This window comes from Vombatus ursinus, unplaced genomic scaffold, assembly GCF_900497805.2.
Source record: "Vombatus ursinus unplaced genomic scaffold, bare-nosed wombat genome assembly UNPS02014786.1, whole genome shotgun sequence".
NCBI classification, from domain to species: Eukaryota; Metazoa; Chordata; class Mammalia; order Diprotodontia; family Vombatidae; genus Vombatus; species Vombatus ursinus.
In genome coordinates, this window is record NW_020954564.1 from 44,091,378 (window position 1) to 44,109,312 (window position 17,935).

Below are 17,935 nucleotides of genomic sequence, written 5' to 3' on the forward strand. Positions count from 1 at the left end.
TCTGGTCAGGATAAGGCCAGGGGACCCAGGGGTGAAGTCTGATTTTGAGAGTGGAGGGAGATGATGATGATGGCTGAGGATAAAAATCTGCGTGGTGAGGATGTGCTTGGGAGTCATTATAACATTCTCTGTTAGAAGTAGAAAGTACCTTAGCAATCATCTGATCCAACTTCCTCATTTATCTGATGAGAAAACAGGTCTGGAGAATGGATTGAACCAACATGACACAACTTAGTGGCAAAGTCTGGACTCGAAGAATCGAGATCTCAAGATTTTTAATCCTGTTCCCTTTAGATTATGCCATGTTACTTTTTGGGGAGGAGAAAGGGTAGGGCTAAGGTAATTGTTAAACCTAGGGATAATTGTTAAGCCTTTAGGCACAGAGGAGGCCAGGAAGCAGCAAGTTTCTCCTGCACCATTCTTTAAAGCTTCTGTGGTAGCACTGGCTCCTTATGAGAAAGAAGGGGAAGGAAGCATACTATAGGATGTTCCAAGTCTCCTTTCCATAGGAGAACATAATAAATCCCTCACCCAAAACACTAACCCCCCCCTCATAAAATGCCTCATTTCCTGAAGTGACAGCCTCCTTACCTTCCTCTATGCAGTATCTCGGAGGGAGGAACTTTACTCTGGGTTGAATGGGAGGGAAAGGCTGTCACTGTTTTCTCCAGAAGGTGGGTGAGTGCCTTGTGGTCTCCCATTCCTCCTCCTCCTCCTTCTCCTGTCTCACCTCCCAAATCTGTGCAGGCCCTAGAGCCACTGGCTTTTAAGGGAGAAGCTTGGGAGTTGCCTGGGTGGGGACAGAAGAGCGGGTGCCTCATCCTTTTCTTGTGGCAATGTTCTCCACTGGTTTACTATGGAACAGCAGAGAGAAGATCTTTAGTGTTGGCTTTAAGGGAGTCCTTGACACACTGCAACTCAGGGATGCCTATTGTTCCTATACCTGTATGATCGCAGGACTTGGAGGAGGAAGAGATCATGTGATCAAACCCACTCATTTTCCAGGTGATGAAACAGAGGCCATAAAGGGTGACTTCCCCAAGGTCACACTGATAGTAAGTAATAGAGCTGGGATTCAAACTGAAGGTTTCTTTTATTTACTTCAAATTCTGTGCCCTTTTCACTATTCTCTAGCTTGGAGCTGAGGAAACCGAGGCAGGAGAATGGGTCAGGTTCAGAAATGAGAAACAGGCATGCCTATTTTGTCCGTTTGGAATCAGACCTGTGTTTCCATCCTGACTTTGCTATTTACTAGCTGGGAGGGCCTCAGGCAAGTCACTTCCCTTCCTAGGCCTTTGCTTCCTTCTCTGGAAAGTGGGTCATGGTGGATTAGATGTTCTCTAAGGTTCCTTTCAGTTCTAAATATTATAATTCCATGATCCTGTTTTAGGAACAATAGTTCGTGCAGTGCAGACAGTGAAAAGATTCCAGAACCAGACCACCTGGTATAGAAGAGGGGACGGTGAGGTGTGAGAGATACGGGAGGCAGAGTTCAGCTTAGTAGAAAGAAGTAATTTAACATGAAATTAACCACAAAAGGAGCTTCTTGCCCTCCCAGGTACTGAAGGACCGGTTCCTGGAAGAGTTCAAGCAACCTTTAGTCATTGATTTTATAGAGGGCTCTTAGCGGGAGTTTGCATTTGCGGCTTCCTTTCATTTTATGTGAGTCTACTATTCTAAAAGTCCAGGAAACCGCTCCACAGATTCCCCGATGACTGCAGGACCCCATGGGGCCCCATTCATCCCTCCCTCTACCCCCCCTTGTCCTAGAGGGCGGGGCTGGCTGGAGGTTTAGAGAGCAGGAGTGCGAGGAGAAACACTGGGAGGAGGCGAGACAGGCAGCCCAGTGCTACAAGAGGCTGGAGCCCGCACTGGTCAGGGCTCCTGGCACCGAGAGGACGGAGGCCAGCTGCCTGCCAGCGTCTAGGCTTTGTTAAACTCCCTCTGCCCACCATGAGCTGTAAGTTCGGTCAGGGCAGATTATTGCTCCCAGTCGGGGCTCTTCTGTCTCCTCACTTGTCTTCCCCCCCCTCCCCTTTCCCTTACTCTTCCTTTCTTCCTCTCGCCTGTCCTTCCCCTCTACTATTTCTCTCTCCCCTTTCCTCTTATTCTGACCCCCATGTCCTTACCTACCTCCTCTCCTTCACATTATCTTCTCCCATTTCTTTCTCTTTTTTCTTTCCCTCCTTTCTTCCTTTCCCTTTTTCTGCTTCATCTCTCTCCCTCTCCATTTCCTTTTCTTTATCTTATTTCCCACTTTGTCTTTTTCTCTCCATCCTGACCTTTCTCACTTCTTTTCTCCCCAAGGCTACATCTCTCACTCAGTGTGTTGCTATTGCTGCAAACTATGTCTTCTGCTCCTGGGACCCCTGTTGCAGGTAGGGCTCATGCTGGTCATTCACCTGCCCTGATCCTGGGGGTGGGGAGGTCTGCTCCCTGAATAAAGCAGGAAAGTGAGGAAAGGGACAGGAGACTCTCCATTTGGGGCTCTGCAAATTCTCAGGGTCATGGAAAACAGAAGGATTCTAGTAATTTATTCTGGAGTTGGGTGTCCGGGAAAGGGAGTCTACTGTGGATTTGCCCTATTGGACCCATGTGTGCTCATCTGCAACTCTTGGAAAGTAGTTATCAGCTGGGCAGTCACTTCTCTCTCTGCCTTACTTTCCTGACCTGTAAAATAAGGAAATTGGACTAGAAGGTCTTTATAATTTAGTTTTAATATTCTATGTCCCCTGTTCCAATATTCTAAGTTCTAAGGAGCTTTCCAGTGCTAACATTCTGTGTTCTAATTTCCATAATTCTGTATTTTAAGTTTCTCTAGGTCTAATATTTTATGTCCTATGGTCTCTTCTAGGTTTAACACTATATTCTAAGGTTTAGGGAAGAAAACAAGCTCTCTTGGGTTTGAGAGAGGCAGTGCCTAAGGCAGATAAGACATGAGTAAAATTATTTGAATTATTTTCTCATGCTTTCTGTGTGTCTGGTGGTAAGGTAGGACTTGGATAATTGACCCTTCTCTTTTCTCTCCCCTACTTTCCCCAAGCTGTAGCATCATAGATCTGGAGAGTTGGAAGGGACCTCAGAGGCTCTCCAGTCAAAGGCCATCATTTGCTGGAGGAGGAAACTGAGGCCCAGCAGGTTAGTTAACATGCCAAAGGTTGTACAGATAATAGTCATCAGAGGTGGACTTTTATCCCAGGCTCTCTGACTCTAGAACCAGAGCTCTTTTCATTACGCTTGACTATCTCTTCTTGAGTAAGGGACTGCCTGGGGTGGGGGGATGGCTATGGTGTTTGCTCCCTTTTCTCCTCATTCTGTCTACCTACCACTTCTCTTCTCCACCCCTTCTGCTGTAATAGATTGCTACTATGTTATGACTGAAAGAGACCTTACAATGTTAGAGCTAGAAAGAACCTTCTGATATGGAATATAAACGAGATGTTAAAACAAAAATGTCAGAACACAGAGCATAAAATTTCAAAGCTGGAATAAACTCTAGATTGTAGAGCTGGAAGGTTATTGTTGTTCAGTCATTTCTGACTCTTCATGACCCAGTCTGGGGTTTTCTTTGCAAAGATACTGGAATGATTTGCCATTTTCTACTCCAATTCATTTTATAGATGAGGAAACTGAGGCAAACAGGATTGCATGATCTGCCCAAGGTTACACAGTTAGTGAATGTCTGAAGCTGGACTTGAACTCACATCTTCCTGACTACAGACCCAGTACTTTATCCACTGTGCCACCCAGCTGCCACAGCTGGAAGGCACTTAGAACATAACATTTTAGAAGTAGAAGAGCCTTTAGAAAACCTCTATTCCCTACTCATCAATTGGGAATGATTGAACAAAATATGACATGAGAATGTAATGGAATAATATTGCATCATAAAAAATAATGGAAAGGCTGGATTCAGAGAAAATTAGGAAGACATATGAACTGATGCTGAGCAAAATGAGCAGATCCAGAACAAGTGATACAATGACCACTTTATAGATGATGAAACAGGCTTAGAGAAGGAAATCACTTAGCAAGTTATTAACACTTAAAGTCCTTAGGTGACTGAATCATTATTTTTTCCTTTTTAATCATTTTTATTTTTTGTCATTCTGAACTTGATATATATCAGCAAACATGAACATTTCCATCTTCAGAAAAGAACAGAATAGGTTTGAATATGAACCTGAGACTCTATTCCAGACAACTTATTTTTTTAAGTGAATAAATAAAATATTAGTTTCAAAGTTGTTTTTCTTGTTTGCTTCTTCCTCTGAACTTCTTTCTGTTAAATACATTTAAAAAACTGCCCAATGACAGTTTTATTTCTTTCTTTTTTTTCAGCCTTACTATTGCTATTCTTCCTCCTCCTTGAGCTCCTATTCCTTCCCCAAAAATTAAAAACAAACTCTTCCTTGTAACAAAGAAGTATTGTCAAGTAAAACACCTCCTATTCACTATGAGCAAAAATGCATATCCCATTCAGCATCCTGGGTTGATTACTTCTCCCTTAGGAGGTAGGCAGAATCAATATCAATGATCTCATAAAGAAGTGTTGCTCATTGTATCAATTAGTTCTTAAGTCTCTCCAACCTGTGTTTCTCTATACTATTGTAGTCATTGCATCGCTTGTTTTTGATCTGTTCATTTTACTTAGCATCAGTTCATATGAGTCTAATTTTCTCTGAATCCAATCCTTTCCATTATTTTTAATGATGCAATATTATTCCATTACCGCCACATGCCATAATTTGTTCAGTCATTCCCAATTGATGAACAACACCTCCTTCCTTTCCAGTTTTTTGCTACAATAACAAGTGCTGCTATGAATATTTTTGTACATATCTTTTCCTACTTTTTTTTTCTATCTTTGCTGATTATGCTTAGTAGTGTAGGTTAAAGAGTCTGCACAGTTCAGTGACTTTTAGCTCTGAATTGTTTTCTATAATGGCTGAATTAGTTGGATTCACAGTTCCACCATCAGTGCATTTGTATATTTGTTCTTCCACAGCCCTTGTAACAATTATTCTTTTCCTTTTTATGTCAGCTTTGCCAATCTAATGGTTGGTAGATAGAATCTCAGAACTGTTTTAATTTGAAGTTTTCTTGTTATTAGTGATTTGGAGCATTTTTTCATATGGTTGTTGACAGCATGTATTTCTTCCTTTGAGAACTTGCTGCTTTGTATCCTTTGGCCATTTAATGTTTATTGGAGAATGGCTCTTGTTCTTAAATATTTGAATCAGTTCCTTACGTATCTTGGATGTCAGAGAAACTTTTTGCAAATATTTTTTCACAGTTTACTGTTTCCCTCCTTGTTTTAACCACATTGATTTTGTTTGCGTAGCTTTTCAATTCTTTGTGGTTAAAATTATCTATTTTATGCCTTGTAAATCCTCTCTGCCCTTTGTTTAGTTGAGAACTTTCTTTCCATACTTTTTCCATAGGTGCAAAAAGTTATCTCCTTCTCTGTTGTTCTAATTTGTTTATGATGTGACATTTTATACCTAGGTTATATATCCATTTGAAACTTTTATGTGGTTTATGGAATGAGATGCTGGTCTAAACATAATGTCTGCTAAACTTCTTTCCAATTTTCCCAACAATATTTGTCAGATGCAGAGGCTGATAGTTGGGGCCATTCAGTTTATCAACCACTATAGTACTGTTTGTTTTCATCTATATGTTCCTACAACTAATGACTTTTCTGTTTCTTAACTAGTACTACATAATTCTGTTTGTTTCTGCATTGTAGTAGAGTTTGTGATATGGTACTGCTAAGCTGCCTTTCTTCCAATTTTTTTTACTTCCCTTGAGATTCTTGACATTTTGATCCTCCAGGTGATTTTTTAAATTATTTACCCTAGTTCCATAAAGTAAATGTTTGATAGTTTGATTAGAATGGGACTGAAAAAGTAAATAGATTTAGATAACATTGTCACTTTTATTATATTGGCACATCCCAACCTAGAACAATTAATATATTTCTAATTAATGTCTGTTGATGTTTATAAAAATGTTTTGTAGTTGTATTCATATTGTTCCTGTGTCTGCCATAGCAGGTAGATTCTCAAATATTGTATATATCAAGTAGTTATTCTGAATGGAGTTTCTCTTTCCATGCCTTCCTGCTGAGTTTTGTTGGTGTTGTAACATGTCCTCTAGAGGGAAAAGCAATGACCTGGTTCTATGTAGACTCCTGGAGGACCAGGAAGGGTCTTCTATAGAAGGCAGGATTTGATCTGAGTTATAAAGGAAGCCAAGTAAATTAAGAAATAGAGGTGAGGAGGGAGTATATTCCAGGCATGAAAAGATGGAATGTCATCTGTGAGGAAATGTCAAGTAGGCAAGTGTTAGTTGTGTCACAGAGTTCATCGAGGGTAGTAAAGTATAAGAAGCTTGGAAAGATAGGAAAGTGTCAGGTTGTAAGGAGCTTTAAATGGCAAAGAGAGGACTTTGTATTTGATCCTGGAAGCAACAAGGAGCTGGCTGAGGTTAATGAGCAGAGTGGTGATGTGGTCAGATCCACTCTTTAGGAAAATCACTTTGACAGCCGAGTGGAGGTTGGATTAGAGTGGGGAAAGATATGATTGTACTCAGACATCTCTAAGATCCTTTCTAAGTCTAATATTAAGTGTTTTTATAAAACCTGAGGGCCCACAGTTTTTAGTAAGTCAGGAATCAGAGTTACACAGTAAAACAACAGGTTCAGCTTATAGCCTGATAGGGGCACACTGAAAAGCCCAGATTTGTATGAATTCTGGCCTTGGGTAGTGATGAAACATTAATGGTTCGTTATTGTACTACTGCTTAAAGAGAGAAAACTCTCTAATGATGGCTTGGGGTTTGCATACAAACTGTACTAGGGCTCCCAGAATAGTGTCTGTACCCTCAGGCTGTGAAATAATGTATACATGGAAATACATGTGCTTGCATCACCCACAGGAGTTTATGAGTTGTAAACTAGTTATGTAACACTAGAATAATGGAACAGACTTAGAGGTAGGTGGCAATCACACCCAGCCTAAGGGATGGGAAAGGAATAGTTTAGTTTGTGATTGTACATCATTGATTGAAACAGTCTATACCTCTTTGGCCATCATCCCTTATCTTACTTTCCTTTTCTTGTGGCATCAGAAGGGGGAAAAATGGCCTTTCTGGCTGCTAATCAAACTACCACACAAGCTCTCCTATCTCTAGCTTCTCTCTGCTTTTTCCAAGGCTTCTGTAGATCCTTTCCATCCCTGGGCTATTGGGAAGCACCCATCTGCTCTTTCCTCTGGTGTTTTCTCATCTCCTTTTGAGGGCTCTTTTTTTCAGTTTCAGTTCCATCCCCATCCTGAAACCATATCTTCTTGTGTTAGGAAATGAATGAAAACTCCAAATTTCAGCAGTCTATGTGGATCTCTAGGCCATGCCTGCCCCTTCTAGAGAAGGTATTGCCTTCATATACAGAAAAGCTGATGATGGGGGTTTATTTTATATACTACTTTCTGGAAGTTAATAATTGTTTCAATAATTTTTAGTTGATTCTGTAGAGTTTTCTAAGTAGATAATTATCTAATTTGCAAAAAAGTGGTAATTTTGTTTTCCTCTTTGCCTATGTTTATTCCCTCAATTTTTTATTGTTTTATTATTAGTTAGCATGATAGTGATGACAATGAACATCCTTTCTTTATCCCAATCTTATTGGAAACATTTCTAGTATTTCTCCATTACAAATAATGGTGGTTCATAGTTTTAGACACTATTCACCGTATTAAGGAAAGTTTCATTTATTCCTAGTGTTTTATTTAAATCAGAAATTAGTATTGCATTTCATCAAAAGTTTTTATGTTTTTATTTATATAAACATGATTTTTATTGTTTTTGTTATTAATATGTCTATTATATTTATAGTTTTCCTAATATTGAGCTAAGCCTTCATTCCTGGTATACATCCAACCTGATAATAATGTATTTAACTTCTTAGTATGTTGCTGTACTCGTAATGTTTTATTCAATATTTTTTGCATCTATATTGATTAAGGATATAGTTTCTGTTTCTTCTTTGTGTCTCCCTGGTTTACTTATCAAGGCCATAGTTGTATAATTGAAGGAATTTGGTAGGATCTTTTCCCAATTTTGCAAATAATTTATATGACATTAAAATTCATTGTTCTTTGAATCTGTGATAGAATCTGCTTGTAATTTCATTTGGTCCTGGATTTTCTCCTTTGGAAATTCATTTATGTCTTGTTCAATTTCATTCTCTGTGATTATTTAATTTCTCCATTTCTTGTTTGTTAATTTGGGAGTTTTATCCACTGACACCTCTACTAGGCCAAATACCCTTAAAAACATAAAAAGAAAGGGAGAAAGGACTCACATGTGCAAAAATATTTATGGTAGTTTTTTTTAATAATGGTAAAGAACTAGGAACAATTGGGGAATGGCTGAACAAATTGCAGTATATGAATATAATGGTAGATGACATGAATGTAATCAATTGTGCCATAAAGTCAAAAAACAGGATAGTTTCAGAGAAATCTGGGAAGAGTTGAATGAACTGACACAAGATAGAGTGAATGGAACCAAGAGAACAATTTGTAAAATAACAACAAAATTGTAAAGTCAAACAACTTTAAAACATTTAAGAACTCTAACCAGCTCAATGATCAACCATGACTCCTGAGTACTCACAATGAACTAGGCTACCCTTTGACAGAGAGGTGATGGATTCAAGATGTAGAATTCAATGCAATGTGTACATGAACAATGTGAGAATTTATTTTACTTAATCATGCATATTTATTACAAGGGTTTTGTTTTTCTTTCCTCTTTTAAACTGGGGAAAGGGTAAAAGGGAGAGAAAATAAATGCTTCAACTGAAAGATAAAATGAAAAAAAATTGGGAGTTTTATACTTGTAAAAATATTAGTTGATTTGTTTGTTTTCTGTTTTGTTGGCATTTAGGGCAAACAGTTCCTTTCCTTTTCCTTTTTTTGAGGGGGATTCTACTTTTTCATTTTTGTTACTTGCAATTAAATTTATTTTCTCTGTTAAAAATCAGACTAGGTAATAGTTTATCCATTTTATTATTATTTTTTAATAGCTGCTTGTTTTACCTAACAATTCTGTGATTATTTTGTCTTCAATTTTATTAGTCTTTTCTTTGAATTTCAGAATTTTTATTTTGGTTTTAGTTTTTTTTTTGATTACTCTTGTTCTAGTTTCTTTCTTTAGTTGTGTGCCTAATTCATTACTCTATTCTTTCTCTTTCATTAATGAAAGTTTTTTGATACATAAAATTTCCCCTAAGGACTGTTTTGGGTGTGTCCCAAAAGTTTTGATATGTAGCCTCTTTTTTGCAATGTTCTTTGAAGAAATTATCAATGGTTTGCATGATTTGTTTTTGACCCACCAATTCTTTAGCATTAAATTATTCTCCATTTTTCTTCAAAGGTCCTTTATTAATTATGTTTTTTTTCCTATGTTATGGTCCGTAAATGTGCTTTTTTCATTTGTTTGTGAAGATTTTATGCCCCATCTCATGATCAATTTTTGTTAAGGTGCCATGCACATCTGAGAAATATGTATGTTCCTTTCTATTTTTTTTTTAGTAATTGCTGTTCTATTCAAATCTTTAACTTCTTTATTATTCATATTTTTATTAATTGTCTAGTCTTGAAAAGAGTATGTTAACATCTCAATTATTATAGTTTTGTTGTCTATTTCTTTCCATACTTTGATTCACTTTCCTCTTAACTATGTAGATGCTAAGCCATTTGGCACAAATATCCATAAATATATTAAATTCTGGCATGATTTTACTGTTTGTAGTGCCTTTAAGCATGATATGGTTTCTCTATCTCTTTTAACCATGTCTGTTTTTACATTTCCCTTGTGTGGGATTATGCATGTTCTCCTCTATTTTTTGAGGTCACTTGAAGCATGATTAATTCTCTTCCAGCCTCTTGTTTTATATCTGGAGGAATTTTTATGCTTCAATTGTGTTTCTTCTAAACAACATGCTGTTAATTCCTGCTTTATAATCCATGCTTCCATCTTCTTTGTTCTGTGGGTGAGCTCATATCATTCACATTCTCAGTTATGATTGTTAATTGTATTTTTACCTACATCATATACTCTTACATTTTTCCTTTCTTTATCCCTATATCCTTTATAAAGAAGGTGGTGAAAAAAGGAGTGTGAGCAAGAGTAGTGATCTATAATTGAAGTAATTTTCTTTTACACTCTTGCCTCTCTTCTCTAACCTTTGCCCAGATACCAATCACTAGTTTTTATTCTTTTTTATTTTAATTCTCCTTTAATTATTCATACTTTTAAAGTTGAAGTTTGTTTTTCTGATGACTGTTCCTTCTTCAATACAATCTTCCTTTTAATATTTCATCTCCTCCTTCCCTGTCCCTGCCTGTCTTCTTGTCGAGTTTAATATATTTTCCCGCCAAACACTGTGTATGTGTTCAATCTTCCTATGTATAGTTCAGATAAGAATGGTCTTCATGTGAAGCTCCCTCTCCTCACCCTCTTTTCTATCTTTTTGTATCTTTCTTCTCAAGCACCTTGATGATGAAAATACTAAGTTCTATCCCCTTCTTCCATCTTTCTTCCAGACATATTCCTTTCTCCTGCTTTTTCTTTCTTCTTCTAAGATCATCGAAATAGAACAAGTCACCCCTAGGCCCTCTGTGTTTAACTCTCTTCTGTCACCCTTAGAGACATTAGGGTTCCAAAGTGCCACCTGTTTCTTTTCTCCATTTTGTACTGTAAGAACTTTATCATTATTTAGCTCCTTCAGACTTCTCAAATAAATTTACTTTTCAAAGTGTCTTTTGGCTTACTCATTTGCATTTCAAAGTTTCTGCTCATATCAGGTCTTTTCCTCTGGGATGCTTGAAATTGACCTTTTTTTTTAACCAAAAATCTATTTCCCCCCTTTTAGGACTAGACTCATTTTTTCAGGGTAAGTTATTCTTTATTGTAAGCCCTTGCTTTCTGCCTTATGGAACAGTTCAAGATTTCTTCTTTATGGTAGCAGCTGCCATGTGTTATATGACCCTGACTGTAATTCCTTGGTACTTGAACAGCTTCTTTATGGCTTCCTGTAGTATTTTTAAATTTAACCTGAAAGTTCCAAATTTTGGTTATGACATTCCTGAGTTTTATCATTTTGAGATTTATTTCAAAAGATGTCCACTAGATTTTTTTATTTTTACTTTGTATTCTTATTCTAGTAGATTTTTATCAGTAATTTTTTCTATGATTTATCTATGATTTCTTGAAATAAAGTGTATAGGTTTTATTTTTTTTAAATCATGGTCTTCAGTGAGTCAGATTATTCTTCAATCATCCTCGATCTGTTTACCAGATATGTTATTTTTGATAGTAAATACCTAACATTTTCTTCATGGTTTTTCAATATTTGTATTTTGTTCTCATACAAAGTATCCCAAAAATCTTAGTGAAGTTTTAAGCTATAATAATGATGACAAGTTCACATATTAAGCTTTTGTCACTTAAAACTATTAGCATAGACTTCAGAAAAACCTGGAAATGCTTGTATGGACTGATGCTGAGTGAAGTGAACAGAGCCAGGAGAACGTTGTACACAATGACAGCCACATTGTGTGATGACTAACTTTGATAGACTTAATCCTTCTCAGCAATGCAAGAATCTAAGACATCTTCAAAAGTCTCATGAAGGAAAACGCTATCCATATCCAGAGAAAGAACTACGGAGCCTGAATATAGATTGAAGCATACTATTTACTCTTTTTTTCTGTTTTGTTTTGTTTCTTCTTTCTTGTGGATTTTCCTATTGGTTCTAATTCTTCTTTACAACATGACGAATGTGAAAATATATTTAATAGGAATGTATATATAGAGCCTATATCAGATTGCACAGTGTCTTGCGGAGGGAGATGGGGAGGCAGGGAAAATATAAAACTCAAAAGCTTATGGAAGTGAATGTTGAAAACTAAAAATTAATTAATTAATTAAAAAAAAGAAAAGAAAAAAGACTATTAGCTTAATAACATTAAAAATAACTTTAAAAATCTGAGTGCAGTTTTATGCATTAATAGCTATGAGATAGTCATATGTTAAACTTTAATAGCCTAAAACTGCACTAAAATTTTGGAACACCTTGTATTTCTTGTTAATTCATAAAGCCAGTGATTTTTGTCTGATCTATTCTAATATTTAGAGACTTTCTTGTTTTGGTTAGGTTTTCTACCTTCTTTTCTAAGCTTTTTATTGTTTCTACTTCTTTCCCCTAGGACTATTATTTCATTTGTAATTTCATTTTCTCTGTTACTTCAATTATTCCAGGTATTTTTTAAGTTCTTGGGGCTGAGACATCTCCCACCCCCACCCCCTGAGGCTTTGTGGTTGTTGTGGAAGTACTCTCTCCTTGTGGGTTTATTTTTTGACCATCTCAGGATCCATACTATTTCCTCATAGCATTCAGTATCTTCATCTGTTTACTCATTTCTGCAGCTTCAGTTCCTAATTTATGACTTTTTATCAGGTCCAGGCTCAACTTGCACCCTTAGACGGAGTAGTGGGGTCCTGCTTGGTCCTGACTTGGTTTCTTATGCATTCAGAGCCCTGGTAGGTTTCATGTAGTCCCCCCCTAGACCAACTAAGTTCAGAGTACTGAGGTATTTAGGGCTCTTTGGAACATCTCAGATCATAGGACAGTGAACTGCCAAAACCCTTGGGGTGTCCTGGTCTGAGAGCTGTTCACTGTCAGAATACTGAGGGCTTCCTACTGCCCTGAGTCTTTCTCGTCTGAGCACTTTAGTCATCCTGAACCAAAGTACAGAATGTTGTAGGCTCCAGGTGCCCCTTGGAGAATCTTCAGTCTATGCTGAAGGTGTTTGGCTTATCTTAACTTTTACTGCCTTTTTTTTTTTTTTGGTCAGGACCTCTTTCTTGATCATTATTTGGTCTTATATTCTTTTAAAATCTTTGCTGGAGTACAGAAGTGAGAGCTAGTCTCCTCTACCATCATTAACCAGAAGTCAGTGGATTCACACTTAATCCCCCAGTAGTCCCTCCCCCAAACCACACTCCAGGATATCTCTTCTATCCTCTATGAGTTAGATGTGATCACCTTAATGTAATATCTTCCAAACCCTGGCAAAATAAGAAAGAAGCCTGAGTCTGCTGATAATGGAAAGATCACTGGGTTATGAGACTCAAGCACCAAAATCTAGGTCCAGCTCTACTAGTAAGCTGCTTTATGACCTTGGACAAATCATTTCATAGTTCTTTGGGTCTCAGTTCCCTTAAATGTAAAATGAGGAGTTTGGGTGAAATGTCCAATAAGGTTCTTTCCAGTGCTAGAGTAGTGATCTTAGGTGATGATCTATACTTTTAGGCAAATGTAGTCTAATCTTTTAATTTTTACAGATGAGGAAACTGAGGCCCAGAAGTGAAGTAATTTGTCAAACATCACAGTTTTAAGTGATGCTACCAAATGGGCTTCTAACCCAGCTTCTCTGACTACAAAGCTAGTGAATTTCCCACTGCCTCACATGGGCATAAATGTTGTTTGCTTCTAAATGTCATTTAGACCTGTGAATGGGAATCAGGAGAATGGTTAGGATGACTTTTTAAGTTCTTTCTTGCTTTGACAGCCTATGATTTACTGCACACTTAAAAATTTCCAAGTTTTTATGTTCTGTTTTCTTGGCCTCTTTCTTCCTCTCCTTCTGTACTCACTACCCCTCCAAACCAGTGAGAATGTGGTGCCAGGTAGAACTGGGTAGGTCCAGCTAGGGTTCTTGGTGGTGAGGGAGAGTCAAAATAGAATGACCTCCCAGAAGCTATGTCTCTAGCCTTAATTTCTGAATTTGGGCTTTGTACTAGGTCCAGGATCCATAATCTACTATTCTTTTAGTTGAGGTAGTCAGCCCTTCTTGATCTTGGTCTTGACTCGGGTCAATAGGGGTCCCTACTGTGATAATAATAATAATAGTAATAATAATAACAATAGCAGCAAATATTTATATAGCACATGCTATGTGCTAGGTACTGTGTTAAGTGCTTTACAAATATTATCTCATTTGATCTTCACAACAATCCTAGGAGGTAAGTGTTATTATCTCCATTTGACAGTTGAAGAAACTGAGATAAACCAAGATTGAGTCACTTGCCCAAGGTCACACAAGCTAGTAAGTGTTTGAGGCCAGATTTGAACTCAAGTTTTTATTACTCCTGGCCCAGCATTCTATCCACTGTGTCATCTAGTTACCTGATCTCTGCCTCCTGGTTTAAGTCTTCTTGGACCTCAAAGATTCAGATTACTGGATTTTCAGGGCCCTTTATGGTATCTCAGGTCAGAGTTTTAGGGACCTTGGAACTCTTGGTCTTGGGGCATTCTGGTCTGAGCCTTACTGCCATGGCTGGACTGATCACTGCCACTTCTGGTTGTCTCCAAGCTCCTTGTTGGTGGTTTTCCATCCCTCCACCCCACACAGAGAGTTCTTGTGAGAGTATTTTTTTTGTGTTGCCTCTGGATATAGAACCTTGCTGGGTATACACACGTTTCTGGCTAATCTGTGATCATACTGGTAAATTACTATCTTGTTTGTCTGCACTGATGCTGACTTTTCTTGCAGCCCCCTTTCCTATTGCCTGTGGGTTATGGGTGTAGCTCTGGAGGAAAAGATGTTATCCACTGTAGTTTCTTATTAGATTTCTTGATCATCATTTGGTCTGGTGTGATTTTTAAAAACATTTTATTTATTTCAATTATATGTAAAAATATTTTAACGTTCATTTTTAAAAATTTTGAGTTCCAAATTCTCTCCTTCCCTACCCCTTCATTGAGAAGACAAGCCATTTGGTATAGGTTATAGAGGTCCATTCATGCAAAATATATTTTGATATTCATCATGTTGTGAAAGAAAACACAGAGCTCCCCCCAAAAAGACAAGAAAAATAAAGAAAGTTCAAAAAGGGTGCTTTGATTTACATTCAGACTCCATCAGTTTTTTCTATGGAAGTGCAGCATTTTTCATCATGAGTCTTTTGGAATTATGTTACATCATTGTATTGCTGAAAATAGTAAAGTCATTCATAGTTGATCATTGTACAATATTGCAGTTACTATGTACACTTTTCTCCTGATTCTGCTCACTTCACTTTGCATCAGTTCATGTAGATATTTCCAGGTTTTTCTGAAAGCATTTTGCTCATCATTTCTTATAGCACAATAGTATTCCATCACTATCAAATACCACAACTTGTTCAGCCATTCCCCACTTGATGAACATTTCCCCAATTTTGAGTTCTCTGTAATCACAAAAAGAACTGCTATAAATATTTTTGTACGTATAGGAGGTCCTCCCCCCATCTTTTTTTTTTTTTTGGCTATCTTTGGAATACAGACCCAGTAGTGGTATTGCTGGGTAAAAGGGTAGGCACAGTTTTATAGCCTTTGGGCATTGTTCGAAATCGTTCTCCAGAATTATTGGATCAGTTCACAACTCCATAAATGGCACATTAGTATTCCAATTTTCCCACATCCCCTCCTACATTTGTTATTTTCTGGTGTGGTGTCTTTAGCTTTTTGTGGGAATGATTATGTGGGCATCAGGCTGCCTCCAGGCAGTCATCTTGAATGGGTCTGACATTGTTCTTCAACATGTTGAATTTGAGATGTCTGTGGGACATCAATCTGGAACTGGCCAATAAGGAGTTGGAGATGCGAAACTGTAACCAGACTTTCTCACTCAAGAGAAAAAGGAGGTGTGGATGTACAGATATGACAGTTGTTTGCGTAAAGATGAGTTGTTGCCATGGAAGCTGATATGATCACCAAGAGATGATGGCTAGAGAAAGAATAGGGGCCCATGACAGAAGCCTTGGATAAACTCATGAATAAGGGTATGATATGGGTAAGGATCTGTAAAGAAAAATAAAAAAGGATTGGTCAGACATATAAGAGACCTACCAAACATCAATGTCACAAAAACTCAGATGAAAGCATTAGTGGTTTTACTCAGGATTGGTTCCACCACGTTCCTTGTCAGATAATTTGGATGCCTGAATATATGGTGGTGGGGGGGAGGTAGGTGAGAAGCAGGTGGTATCAGGATGGTTTATGAGGTGGGAAGAAGGAAGGCTGGGGCCCTGGCAGATTCCTCTCAGAGAGGACCAGCATTGAGTTGGGGGAGGGCAGGGGAAAATCTGGCATTATGGATTTGGAGTCAGAGGACCTGGGTTTGAAGCCTGACTCTGCTATTTATTATTTTTGTGACACTGGGAAAATTATGTAATTTCTCTGGGCTTTAGCTTTCTTATTTATAAAAAGAGGCAGGTGAACTAGGTGCCATTTATATCTCCTCTCAGCTCTAATTGACATGATCCTATGTACTTGTGTAAAGGAGGGGTGAGTGCTGCTGTGGCACTTGTCAGGGGAGAGAACATGGGGGACATACTGCCTGGGCACTTTGAGTCTTCTGGAGGTTGGTCACTGGTAAGATATTGGGGACTATTTTATGGAGTCCTCAGAGAAGCTTTTCTTTTTTAAACAATTATGTATCCTATCTCCCCACAGTGAATCCCTGCTGCTATTTCCCATGTCAACATAAAGGTGTCTGTGTGCGCTTTGGCCTAAACCACTACCAATGTGATTGCACGCGAACTGGCTACCATGGCCCCAACTGCACCACCCATGAGTACTGCTCCCTGTGCCCCCATCCTTTATCATCTTTGCCTCACCTCCCCTTCCTTCCTTGACTCCCTATCCTTCCTGCCCTCTTGCATCTCCACATCCCTCTGAGCCTGGGGAGAAGGGTATCTGATGAGCTTTCTGCCTCCTACCCCCTCCCACGCCAGCGGAGCTATGGACTAGAATCCGGGAAGCCCTACGCCCCAGTCCTTCCTTCTACCACTTCATCCTGACCCATGGTCGGTGGATCTGGAACATTATCAACTCTACCTTCTTACGAGATTTTCTCATGAGGCTTGTGCTTACAGGTATGTCTCTGCTCCAACCCCTGTCATACCTTGGAGAGATCTCCATCCATGAGTATCTGTTGTTCATACCTAAAAGGAGCTGGAAGGGAACTTTGAAAATAAAGTGTTAAGATATAGATCATAGTTTTTAATCTGAAAGGTATCTCAGAGCAAACCATGTTAGAAATTAGAAAGTTAAAATTGGAGAAATTAGAATGATAAAACTGGAAGGGACTTTAAGACATAGACTATCAGAAAATAGAGCCAGAGCGCTTGAATTCTCTACCCCAATTGACTGTCAACACTCCTTCTAACCCAAGGAGGTCAGTGGGTAAGTACTGGGTCTAGAGTGACTATATTGGTGCAGAGGACAGCAGCTTTAAAGGAAATTATGAATTTGGGGTGGGTCTGGGCTTTGAGTTCCAGTTAGTCTGTGATATTATATATTGAATATATATGTGTGTATACATAATTGTGAGAAATATATCCCCCTAAAAGTAGCCCTGGAATGGGAGTCAATGAGGGCAGGACCTAGTTGGGGCTCACCCCATGGCCCAGGGCTTTGGTGAAGCCAGGGCCCATCTTGCCAGCTGTCTTGAAGAATTGATGGGTGAAGTGCTGGGCAAAGAAGGCAAACATAAGATTGGTCCCAAGAGGTGAAGGCACAAACTCATTCCGCATCAGGAAGCGTTGAGCCAGCAACTCTGGGTCTGGCAGTTGTTTCTTCCCTGTGAGGAAAGGAGCCAGGGTGGGGCAGGTGAGGAAGTACCCATAATCTACATCAAACCAAGGTTTGGGAAAGGGGGCTGCTGGATCCTACATCAAACCAAGATGTCCTGTCTCACTAAGTGAAACGAATTCAGAGCATCTGATAAGGCTCAGCAGAAATGAATACTGGAGACAATTTGATGGCAGATAAAACTTTATGAGCCAGGCTGGAACCTTGGGGTTCCCTTCACCTTGT

General features: G+C 38.5%; 1 protein-coding gene across 1 annotated transcript in view; it reads left to right on the plus strand.

The window, feature by feature from the left end:
* The first annotated feature begins 836 nt into the window (after positions 1 to 836).
* LOC114047248 (prostaglandin G/H synthase 1-like) overlaps positions 837 to 17,935 on the plus strand; it is a 31,258-nt gene continuing 14,159 nt past the window's right edge. Inside the window, exons 1-4 of the mRNA XM_027868030.1 lie at positions 837 to 1,043; positions 1,771 to 1,960; positions 16,571 to 16,687; positions 16,852 to 16,992. Coding sequence (XP_027723831.1) covers positions 837 to 1,043; positions 1,771 to 1,960; positions 16,571 to 16,687; positions 16,852 to 16,992 — 655 coding nt within the window. The remainder of the gene's footprint in view (positions 1,044 to 1,770; positions 1,961 to 16,570; positions 16,688 to 16,851; positions 16,993 to 17,935) is intronic.